Below are 11,974 nucleotides of genomic sequence, written 5' to 3' on the forward strand. Positions count from 1 at the left end.
AAGGAGCTCTTGGGGGCTAAGATTTCAAGGGTAGGAGAGGGCTTGGGTTGAGCTTTAATAGTTGAGATAGCTCCAGGTGAAGAATCCATGGTTTCCCAAACTATGAAGCTGTTGTCTAAGGTTTATTTCAGGGCCAAGAATGCCAAGAGGGAAAAAGAGAGAGTACTGAAGGAGTGCCCTGAGGTGCCCAAGAGTGACAAAGAGCAGCAAGAAGGCAACAAGAGAGATGGGCCAGGTAGGGGAAGCCAGCACAAAATATGTCAAAATTTGTGGGGTCTACTCTCTGTAGGCCTCAAGGAGTAGCAATCCCCCACTCCACTACTCGATCTCAAGCTGAGGGTGCTAGGGACAATGTCCCATTGTTGGATGGTGGTTTGGGGTAGGCTAGAGCAAGTTCTTGGAGATTTTTGGGGCTGGCAACCATGGCAGCTTGCATGAGAAGGGAGAGAAGGAGGGATGAGCAAAAAATTAACCGAGATTTTTACCCTTTTCTAACTCTCGAGTCTCTAAGCTTCGCCTGGAACCCCTAAAATTTGCATGAAAAGGAGTGACGACCTACTAAGTCAGCCATTTTACCTCCAAATATATATGAGTCTCTATTCATAGCTTCTGCTTGCTTCAAAAAGCTGAGACTAACTATGGTCCTTCCTGCTATACCTCTACCTATAACCTGAGTAATTAGAGTTTGGAATTTGAAAAGGGAGAAAGAGGAAGAGGGCCAAAGCATGATGCTCTAATACTAATGAATGAAGCTTAGAGGAGAATGAGCTAAAGAGAGAGAAAGAGAGAAAGAATAAGAGAAAGGAAGACTAGAAGAGGAGAGAGAAACACATAAAAGAGGAAAGAAAGGAGGAGGAAGCTATGGAAGTTGGAGATGAAGAGTATATTCTTGATAATAACTGGTTGCCCTAAACTAGGACTCTTACACCTTATATACCCTAGTTAGTGTGACTGGGTGTCTAACCCCTAGTTCCTATGTATCCCCTCGTTATAGAGAACACATTGATAAGATATCATTGCAAATATATTTCTATAGAAGGATACCAAGTGATACCTATAGAGAAGTCTCCATGCTACTAACTTGCATGAGTTCTAAGACTCAATATCATCGTCTGATTTAAAATTCTATTTATCTCCTATGTGAAACAGAAGAACAAATCTTTGTCCACTTGAATTTTATAGTAGTTTTCTCATTAAAAATAGGCAAGAGGGATTATGTGACTTGCTTCGAATTTTTTTCCACTAGGAAGGGGGTTGATGGTAACCCCTTCCAGAAAAAAGGAAAATCACAACTCCCCTCTATCATCTCTCTAAGGAGATATAATTTTCTTTTCATCGAATAGGGATTGCTAACCCCTTCTCGACGAAAAAGAATTTAGAAGTTGCCCCCTTCATCTCTCTGAGGGGAACTATGATTTTTTTTTTTGATGGGAAAAGGGGTTGTCGGCAACCCTTTATTCATGAAATTTTTTTTCTAAAGGACTTATGAAAAATTTTCTTTGTTGAGAAGGGGTTGCTCACAATCCTCTATTTAGGTGAAAAAAATTTCACAAGCCCCTTCAAGGAAATGATGGATGAGACTTGTGAATTTTTTATTTTTCACGAGAAGGGGATGCTAGCTATCCCCTTCTCAATGGGTTACTAGCAACCCCCTTCTTGATGGAAAAAAAAATTAAAGCAAGTCATATAATCTCTCTCTCTCTCTCTCTCTCTCTCTCTCTCTCTCCCTCTCTCTCTCTCAAAGTCAGTTACCGTGACAAGGTCAGAGTAAGTTATCATAATACCTTGTTACACCATGATGGGAAAGTATAGCCTTGTAAAATCGAACCGTTGATTCCAAGTAGAAGGAAAAAGGTTTTACTCTTTAATGTTTTGTATTGTGAAAAAGGAGAGTGTTAGCAACGCTAACTCCTAAGCAATCCTATTTGGAGCAGCCTTTATTTGCTTTTGCAGGCGATTGCAGGCAACTTGCAAGGGATGGATGAAGGAGAGAGCCGAGCTATATATATATATATATATATATATATATTGCTCGAACGTGCAAATCATCGCAAATGGACTCGTCTCGTCCCGATACTCTTCATTTGCTGGAATATAATTTTAATATACTTTAGGGCGTGGGCCCCTGAAGGTCAAACGCAAAGGAACTTCTGGCGTTTCCAGCTTGTCTTCCAGAATCCAAATCTCCCCGAAATTTACGTGCTCGGGCAGAAAAGAAACTTAAAATTTGCCCTCATTTCAGGAAGCTTAAATATTAATAATGTTCGAGGGGCACTTTTTTGGTTTTTAAAATATAGCGTTGAAACCCATCCGATTTTGGCACCTTCAATGTTGTATCTGCAAATTCGAAGGTGATTTTCCAAATTTTAAAGGTGGGGTTTGCATTTCTTTTTTTCGAGGACCGATCGCTCATGGCTGTGTTGAGAATCAGCTCACAATGAATAGTTGAGGGAGAATCTTGTACGAGAGCATGGTGGGACCAAAGGGAATCATCTAAATCTAGCTTGCCTATCACTGTTTGGGAAAAAAAAAATTGTGAGCCTAACATAGATCCTTCTTCTCTTAACCTAAGGCGGTTTCATAAAATTTGAACCTTACAAAACCTTTACATTCTAAATCGAATCGGCCCAATTCCCTTGATTCTACAAATTGAATCGGTCAAATTCCTTTTTAAATCTTTAATGAAAGGATAATCATTTTTTTTCTATTATTTGAAAGGGTTTTTATCTCAAAGTTTTCCTTGGAATTTGTTCAATTACTTCTCTTATACCTTAGAAATGAAAACCCTTATTATCATTAGTAACTTGATCTACATTACATATCTAAAATTTAAATAGATAAAAACAAATGTATGCAAGTTGTTTCTATGTCTCTTAGTGGGTCTATGCCATATGGCCTCAGAGAAGTATATACATTATAGGCACAAAGATAAAGAGAACGTTTAAAAAAAAAAAAACCCAAAAAGAAAAGAAGTTAACTATTAAAAGCATAGAATAAACAAAAAGAAAAAAAAACTAGCATAAAAGATAACATAATAAAATATAAGCAAAACAAAAAATAAAAAAGTTTAAAAAAAGTCAAACACATTTTATTAAAAGCAATCATGATACAAAAAGAAAAAAAAACTTAAGCAAAACAAAAAATAAAAAAGTTTAGAAAAAGTCAAAACACATTTTATTAAAAGCAATCATGATACAAAAAGAAAAAAAAAACTAACATAAAAGAGAACATAATGAAATACAACCAACATTTTTAAACAAAAAAGTTCAAGTACATTTTATAAAAGCAAGCATGATCTAAAAACAAATTGAAAGATTTTTATTCAAAATATAGAAGCAAGCAAGGGAAAAATAAGTTTAACATAGGAAAATGATTAAGAGTCAAAAGAATCAAAACAACAAAAGTGCAAATAATGCATAGTGACTTCAAAATCATCATAGGCCATAAAAAATCAATTGCTCTTATGAATATGCAAATTTATTGCAAAATCAATGAACAAATTCCTTGTGCTGTGTATAAATGGCGATGTGTTTTTTCAGCCCATAAGTCCATACTCTCAATGAACTCTATATCAGTGAACTTAGAAGGCCCTTCAATAAAGATTTTCATTAATGCATCTAAACTCTTAATCTCCAAACGATTACGAAGCTTACTCTTTATCACAGTTCGAGCACTAAAACCTCTCTCACAAATAGCAATGCTCGAACATTGGACAAGAGCTACTTGATAAAGAGTAAGAATATTTGGATAAGCATCCCTCCACATACTATTGCAAGCAAGTGTTGAAGTTATTTCTAACAATGTGAATCGTATCCAATCTCTAGAAGCTTGATGCTTACAATTTCTAAATTCTTTCTTAAACTCGTCAACTTCTATCATTGCAGGGAATTCTTCTATATTTAGCTTTTTAGGAAAACCATAATATGAAGTTAATTGATCTATCTCTTGGGTTCCATAGTTTTTTAAGGCCTTCTCATGTATTGGATGTTGTGCAGGCACAAGTATTTTTAAACAATTAAGTATAGAATTATCTTGAAATCGAGAATTCAAGTTACTTACCACTGAATTGGAAAAAGCAACTTGAAATTCTAAGGCCCTATTAAAGTCTTCTCCATTAATTTTATGTTTTAAATCATGCACATAAAATTTCTTCCCATGCAAAGCACCTCTAATGTATATAAATATCCTTTTTCAGGCCCATAGTCTGGAAGGATATCATATCCATATAATCCAATAGTTAATGCATTCACATCAACAGGAGGACAATCAATGTAATATTGTGTTATGGATACAATTTCGTTCTTTACAAGACTATCTATAGTGGTGACATCTACAAAGTCTTTTTGAAACATTTGGCTTAGTGTTGTTAAACCTCTCAAAATATCAGCTAAGAAATGTAAGCAATAAACACACTCAAACTCAACCAATTCTTCATAAATATGCAATGCCTCTCTTTTAGTGATATCAAGTATTGCATCTAAAGACTTACACACTCTACTAATAGCTCTATATCTACTTAACCATCTCACATCAAAAGTATGCTCAAGTCGAAGAATAGGACATGCCAAATCTTGTTGCATAGCTTGCAACCCTTCTAATCTCTTCATGCTAACATTAAAATGCGAAGCTATAGCATTAATAAGTTTTTCTAGCTTTTTGCAATAAGGCATCTCTTTTGCTACACTAGATATTGCAAGGGCACTACGATGGGCAACACAATGAATTGATGTTAAAAATGGATTAACGTGTTTTTTCAATAAGGCCTGGACACCATTCTCCTTTCCTACCATTGTGGAACATCCATCAGACCCAAATGCAACAAATCTAGATAAATCTAGCTTACATTTCTTTAGCTCTTTAATAATAGCCTCAAACAAAGATCTTGCAGTGCCATCATGCACACGTATGATACCATAAAAGCTTGTTTTAGGAACACAATCAGCCTCGAGATATGATAAATAAATAACCATATGTCCATGTGAGGAGATATCATTTGACTCATCAATTAAAACACCAAACCATGGACTAGTTGAAACCTTTTCTATTGTACTTTTCATAAGAGACGATGCCATGCAAAAAATCATTTCAGCACATGCCTTATCATCATTATAAAGACTAGTAGTGTATGGTGCATGGCAATCTTGCAATAAGCTCATCATGTCAGGAAACACAGAAAATGGCAAATTTTGCTTTGCAATCAAATATGCCGTTCTAAATAATGAAAGTAATGCCTCATCTTTTACTTCTTTTATTCTTTTAACACTCTTTTCAATTGAGTCTTTTCCTTCGAGTAAAATAGCTTGCATAGCAAACTTATGACATGATGTGCGAACATGGGATTTTAAGTTGCTAATTTTAAAATTTATAGATCCCCCTTTTGAATATGCACTATGTGGATGAGGATATTTCAAACAAAATTTACAAAACATTTTTACTTCATCTCTATCATAAACAAGCCATTTAAATTGGTCTAGCCAATCCTCTTGAAAAAGTAAGCGTCCTTTTTTTTTCCTTTCAAATTCAGCCCTTTCTTCAAGTGACATGTTATCGAATGATTCATTTGAAGATAACACATTAATTGAAGTTGATCCCCCAATATTATCCGTATTTTCTTTTAACTTTTTAGAAGGATGCTTGGCTATGTTTTCAATCCCAACCCATGCAAGAAGGTTTCCTTGTCTCTTATCTTTCAATTTAGGTGCCATTCTCAAAGTTAAAAAGAGTGGTTGCGATCTTACCGTGTTTTTTATAATCGTTGAAATTTTCTACCTTTTGTTAGGCATTCGTTCCCTTTGAAAATCTAAGCTCCTCCAACAGCCAGCCTCTATCTTCAAACTACAATGTCTCACAAAGCTTTTTAACCTATTAACAACCACATAGCAAAATAAAAATAAAAATTAGTACTAACATTTTGCCTTTAATCTTTCACTAACACACATATACACACAATGCACATTGCACACATATGTCACACACACATATATATTATACACACACACATACACACACACACAGACACTCTCTCACCTTCACGTATGTCACACACACATATATATTATACACACACACACACACACACACATACACACACAAGTATACAATGTTTATACTAGGTGCATGTATAAAGTGTATAGAAAACACACACACACACACACACACACACACGAATTTTTTGTCTTAGTGCACACGGATATCCTTAGCATAGGATTGCATTTGTAGGCATGTTACTAGCATGCTAACCCTATGTGTTGTTTCATTTTGTAGTTGCTTCAATCCATAAAGTAATTTCTTGAAGAAAGGGAATGCAAGAGCCATTAGTAAATGTAACAAAGCATTTGTTCGACATCTAAAATAAACAAGAGGGATTGATATTCACATTACGCTTGTGGTAATCATAAGCATGTAGATGAATTATATTGGTGATGGTTATCTCATTATTAGAGGATATTGATTGAAGGATTCTCACCTTCACGAGTTAGCCTTCAGGAGGTCGCCGCGGGAGCCTGGAGGTTGCAGTGGCGCAGCCTGGAGGTCGCAACGTCGGGTAGGAGTGTGGAGGTTGCAGCGGCGAAGCCCCAAGAGGCGTGGAGGTTGCAGCCCCAGGAGGCAGCCTGGACGGTGGAGAGTCGAGGCCCTAGGAGGCGGCAGCCCCCCAGGAGGCGTGGAGATCGTTGGACGGTGGAGACTCGAGAGTCGAGGCCCCAGGAGGCGGCACTGCGGCAGCCCCAGGAGGCGTGGTCTGTCACCCGTGGACTCTGGACTCTGGAGAGTCAAGGCCCCAGGAGGTGGGCCGCGGCAGCATGGACGGGTCACAATGGAGAGCCGAGGCTCTGGACTCTGGACAGTGGAGTTTGAGGCGGGCCGCGGAAACCCCAGGAGCCTAGGAGGCGGGAGGCTCCCACCTGGACGGTGCTAGGTGGAGTCACGACTCACGAGTGTCTGAGAGGCAGCCTGCAGGCTGGCCGTTGTAGGTCCTGGGACTCGAGAGGCACTGAGGCAGCCTGGGCCCTGCAGGAAGTTCCGGAATCTGACAGGCTGAGACTCGAGAGGCAGCCTGTAGGAGTCTGGACTCTGAGACTCGAGAGGCAGCCTGGGCCCTGCAGGAATTTCCGACCTGAAGGCTGAGAGTCGAGACTTGAGAGGCTGTGCAGTGTGCAGTGTGAAGTTCTTCTGGATTTTGGAATGATGAATCTGCTGAGTGCCCAGGGCCACGCATCTTTTGAAGACTGAAAGTTTGAACTTTGCATTGTGCATGCATGATGCCACACTGCAACTTTGCATGTGCCATGATGAAGTTATGAACATTGAACTCTCGAGTCTCCACTTGGCACTCTCTCTCCAATTACTGACAGTAGTCAGTAGCCAGCTTTAATTATAATTAAGGCTAAATTTTAAAACGTTTAAACTTTAACTTGAAACTTGAAAGTTGACAAGGGACACTACTAATTACTAACTAATCACTAGTGCTATTAGCTAAGCTAAGTGAGTCGTGACTACTAACTACTAACTAGTTACTTCAACTTACTAGTTATGATTGGAGTCTTGCCACTTGGAAGTTGGACAATTGAAATTTAAAAATGTTAATAATAATTAATTTGAAATTATAATTTAAATTTTAAATATTAATATATAATATATATATTGTATTATTAAAAATCCTTTTTCATTTATATTTAGAAAGATCCTCCTACTTTAATCATGAGAAGGATATTCTCCTTCTATGATAAAGATGAACTAGCCTAAATCCTTTTCGCATGTATTTTTCACAAGTAGACAATTCCTCCTCAGATTGGATCGAACGAGTTTCTCCTAAAATGAACCGGCCCTAGGATGAAGCGAACCCGCCTTTTCCCGAACACTGTTGCCTATTGCCTCACTATCCCTTTTGTGCCCAACCTCTCTCCACTTCTACCCTAGACCTATTTAAGTGATGGGACAAAATCAATCATCTAATGCATTTACATGTAGATGTTTTACTTTTTCTTCTTATTCACCTTCTTTTCCATTCAATGCTCTTTACTACTTCTTTTCTTATGTTACTTTCTATTTTCATGTTTTAGCTACTAGGCTCTACGCCTGGTCTCCTCCGGCGGGCGCTTCTTGTTTGGGCTAGTGCTATGCACTAGCTTACGCACCAAACTTTGGAGCACCATTATTGTTTTCATGGTGCTTTGCACTAAAGCTCAAAGCACTTCTCTATAAATATAGCAACATATTTAAATGCTTTTTCAATATGATTTTAGGGTGCATCTAAAATTAAACTAAGAAGGTTGTTCACATTCTTACTTGTATATGAAGAACACTATTGCTTGCAACTTATAGGTCTATTTCACACCAAGGCTAGCACATGAAGGGCCTTTTTTTTTTGCAAGGGACCTTTCTTTTCACATGTTTATTTTATAACTATAGAGTCCCCCAAAAACCATTGTGAAGCACTTGCATTATTAATAGTTAATATATTACACTTTAATGTCAATTATAGAAACAATAACTTGATTTTCAAAAAACAATGTATTAAATATATCTAAATTATTTCTTTGATGAGAAATCTTGGCTTTTTTCTAATATAATTGTAGTTTGCATCTACAAACAAACATAGTTTAATTTTCCAAGACCACTGCTAAACAAAATTTGACAAAAGGATGTAAAATATATCTCTAAGCATTGAGATTGATACCTCAAATACCAAAAATAAAAATAAAAATTGAAAAGCTATAAAGGAACATGATCTCTACTTTCTTTGTCCAAAATCCCAAAGTCAAAGAGAAAATGCCATAAACGTAAATTTATGTAAAGGATAGCTTACTCTTTCTCCTAGGTTTTGTCAAAATTGGTGCATTAAGCAAATGGAGAGGTGAAGCTATATCCCATCCGCTCTTAGGCTATGTTATTTCATCCAAAAGTAAAAAAGAACACACATTGGTTAACTCACATATGTATTCAATCTTAGTTTAAAAATGAGTAGATCATACCTGGTGAGGTAATTTGTTGAGCCTTTTTACTTGTTGAGCAACTTGCAGATTGGGTTTGAAATTGATGCAAACTTGCAAAGCAAGATAGATTCTGGAATTCCCACTTACTCCAATCATGGGGGATACACTTTGTGTACGAGCAAGATGTAGTACCCTCACAATCAAATGGCAATAGGTGATAGCATTGAACATCGCCACAATAGCAAATCTCTATGAACAAAGGAGTGTCCATATCGGTAAAGTGGTCATTGGGCACTCTCTATATTACACATTATAGGCTTCTACAAATGATCTCTTTTGCAAGTTTTTGGTTTTTAAAGTTTAGGCAAGTCTACTGGATTAGCTTAATTGTTTGCTTGTGATTTGGATGCATTTAGATAGGGAAAACTCAAGAAAAATTGGGAAACAAATAGTAGGATTACTACCATAAGACAGGGAGAAAAAGGGGCTTCAAGGCATTAAGAGAGGAAAGAGAAGGAGGGGAGTGGAAGAGTGGAGGAAAAGGGGTTTAAGAGGTAGAGAAAGCAAGGAGGAGCTCATTTCTATACTCGAGGTTTGAGAGAGAGGTGGACAGGTTTGTTGCAGGGCAATAGGGAGGCAAGAAGAGCTTTGATTCGTGCAACCAGATGCATTCGCAGGCTATACGTGAGTGAATAGGATGAATTCATATTCTTCCCAAGGGTAGGGCAAGCCTCTTACTGCCATTGTAGTGTCTTCATCTAATAAGCTAAGGTCCAAGAAATCGTAGCTGTGAGTGAATAGGATGAAGGCATTGCCAAGATGGTGGATGCTATCAACAATATTCTCACCAATATCAACAACCATTTTTGCAAAAAGCTCTCCAATGGAAGGTCTAGGGTAAGAGGGCAATAACTCAACAGGCGGTTTGGGTTTCACATTTCTTACCAATAATACACCTTTACCTATTCTCGCTAGAGGATTTTCTTGTTTGTCATCTAGTGTTGGTATGCTTAGAGGTATTGTGGTTGTAGGTGAATTGGGAATAGCGATGTTCAGCACACTTTTTGGGGGTGAAGGTGTAGTTGACTCTAGAGTCTACCAGTTAGAGTCCTGTGATGTAGCTTGCGTGGATGTGTGTGGGAGGGTTGTAGCCTCCACTTGTGAGGAGATGGCAATGGTGGGTGGCATGGGGAGTTTTTGGCTCTTGCTTTTTGCAGTATCTTGGAGTTGTTTCATACTGGCTTTGATTGTGGGGTTTTGGTGTCTTGCTGACTACTACAGGGAAGCACAAAAAGTTCAATTCAATAACAGTAGAATCACTAGTAGTTTTTTTGGCAGTTGGAGGAGTCGAAATTGTGGTCTTGTCCATGATGGGGTGCTTTGGTAGCCATAGTCATTTGTTACCCTCACAGTATCCTTAGGTATGCAAGAAGGTCTTGGGAACCTAATGCACCCTTACCACAGGTGTTTTTCGACCATAGCACCACTCTCTACATTGTTTTTTCCAAGAGTGTGTGCGAGCCTTAGATGGTCTAGATATCAGAATTCCATAGCCTACATTAGTGTTTAATTGTGTATGGATGTGTTAACGAGTGGTTATCTTACTTACAAGCCTTCATTTGCCTATCTAAGCTTGTTTGAATTCATGTAGTATCTATTTATCCCCCTCACTAGAATTGGTAATAAATGAAAACCTTGGTGGCAGTACACGTCTGGCGGTTGAGGCTTGGGTGCCCTGGCTAAAAGTCATTATTATCCTAACATTGGTGAGAGCGAGATGAATACCTTGGGTCTCATAATTAACATTACATTGAGTTTGTCTCTTTAAGGTTCATCCCAATAATGTTTCTTATCCCACTCCCTCAACGTTTAGAAGCACATGAAAGGTAACAAGAATACTTTCAGTTTCGATGGTAGTTATGATCATGCACTTTCCTAGCAAGGAGTATGGCTTTCCCCCATATAGGTAGATTCTAGCATATTAGTCTAGATCAACTTTGGTGGCTGGCATCCTCACATGTGAGTATGTTGTTAGCTCCCTCATCAATTAGTGCATTAAGAATGTGGTCTTGTGCAATCGTAACATGCACGCAGATAAGTTGGTACAATAGGTTCCTCATCTTCCAAGCCAATTTTAGTGATTTGCATAGCTCATATATTGATAGGTGGCAATAGCATAGGGGTTCATATAGTAGGTGTGCATACGAGTAGCATTTCTTGATGTGACTTCCATTGAAGAAGCCAAAAGTGTTTCAAGCTCCACATTGCTAGTTCTATTGATCTAATAGACTTTGAATGGTCCTAATCCATGGAACATTATTTTTTTCTTCTGGCCCTTGATCGAATATGGCAACACCAAGTTGTCTTTTTCAAAATCATGTTGTTTAACATACTTGTCAAACCAAGCCTTTCTTCGTGTCTTTTCACAAATGAGTGCATATGTGGCAATAAGCTAAGATTTGGATAGTCTTTCCAATTTGTTTAAACATTTAGTCTAGGTGTGCTAGCCTTTCCATTTCTCTTGAACAACTATCCCAAGCTTGGAACAAAGAACTTGATCGACAAGACCACTTGTGTTCCATAGGTTAGCTTAAATGGCTCTTGTTCGAGAGCCGTTTTGTAGGCCATATAATATGCCGACAAGGCTGCCACTAGCTTATTGTCCCAATCACTTCGTGAAGCAGAGATAGATTTTTTTAACACATTGACCAAGATTTTTTTGTAGCTTTCTCTTGATCATTGGCTTGGGGATAGTATGGTGATGAATTTCTATGGATAACCAAGAAGGTGGACAATAGGTGCTTGATTACTTCACTAATGAAATGAGTGCCTTGGTTGTTAATCAACTCAATGGGGCAGTCAACCTAGAGATGACCTATTCCCAAAGGAACTTGGTAGTGGTTCTTACATCATTTTTTCTTATTGCCCTAGTCTTTGCCCACTTCATGAGGTAGTATGTGGCTACTATGATGTATTTTGCTTGTGAGTGATGAGTAGCACGATTGATAGGTCCAATGAAGTCAAGACTCCACTTTTCAAAT

At 38.0% G+C, this 11,974-nt stretch overlaps 1 protein-coding gene across 1 annotated transcript; it reads right to left on the reverse strand.

Moving 5' to 3' along the window:
• Positions 1–4,127: 4,127 nt before the first annotated feature.
• On the reverse strand, positions 4,128–5,705 carry LOC148011299 (uncharacterized). Its single transcript, XM_087670342.1, has one exon. It carries the CDS (start codon positions 5,703–5,705, stop codon positions 4,128–4,130), a length of 1,578 nt encoding a protein of 525 aa, XP_087526468.1.
• Positions 5,706–11,974: the final 6,269 nt, after the last annotated feature.

This window comes from Lygodium microphyllum, chromosome 28 (genome assembly GCF_053477565.2).
Source record: "Lygodium microphyllum isolate KBCC chromosome 28, Lygodium_microphyllum_v1.1.10, whole genome shotgun sequence".
NCBI lineage: Eukaryota > Viridiplantae > Streptophyta > Polypodiopsida > Schizaeales > Lygodiaceae > Lygodium > Lygodium microphyllum.

Excerpts from the sequence above, each read along its gene's own strand:
- LOC148011299 (XM_087670342.1), bottom strand. The coding sequence starts at position 5,705 with ATGGCACCTAAATTGAAAGATAAGAGACAAGGAAACCTTCTTGCATGG.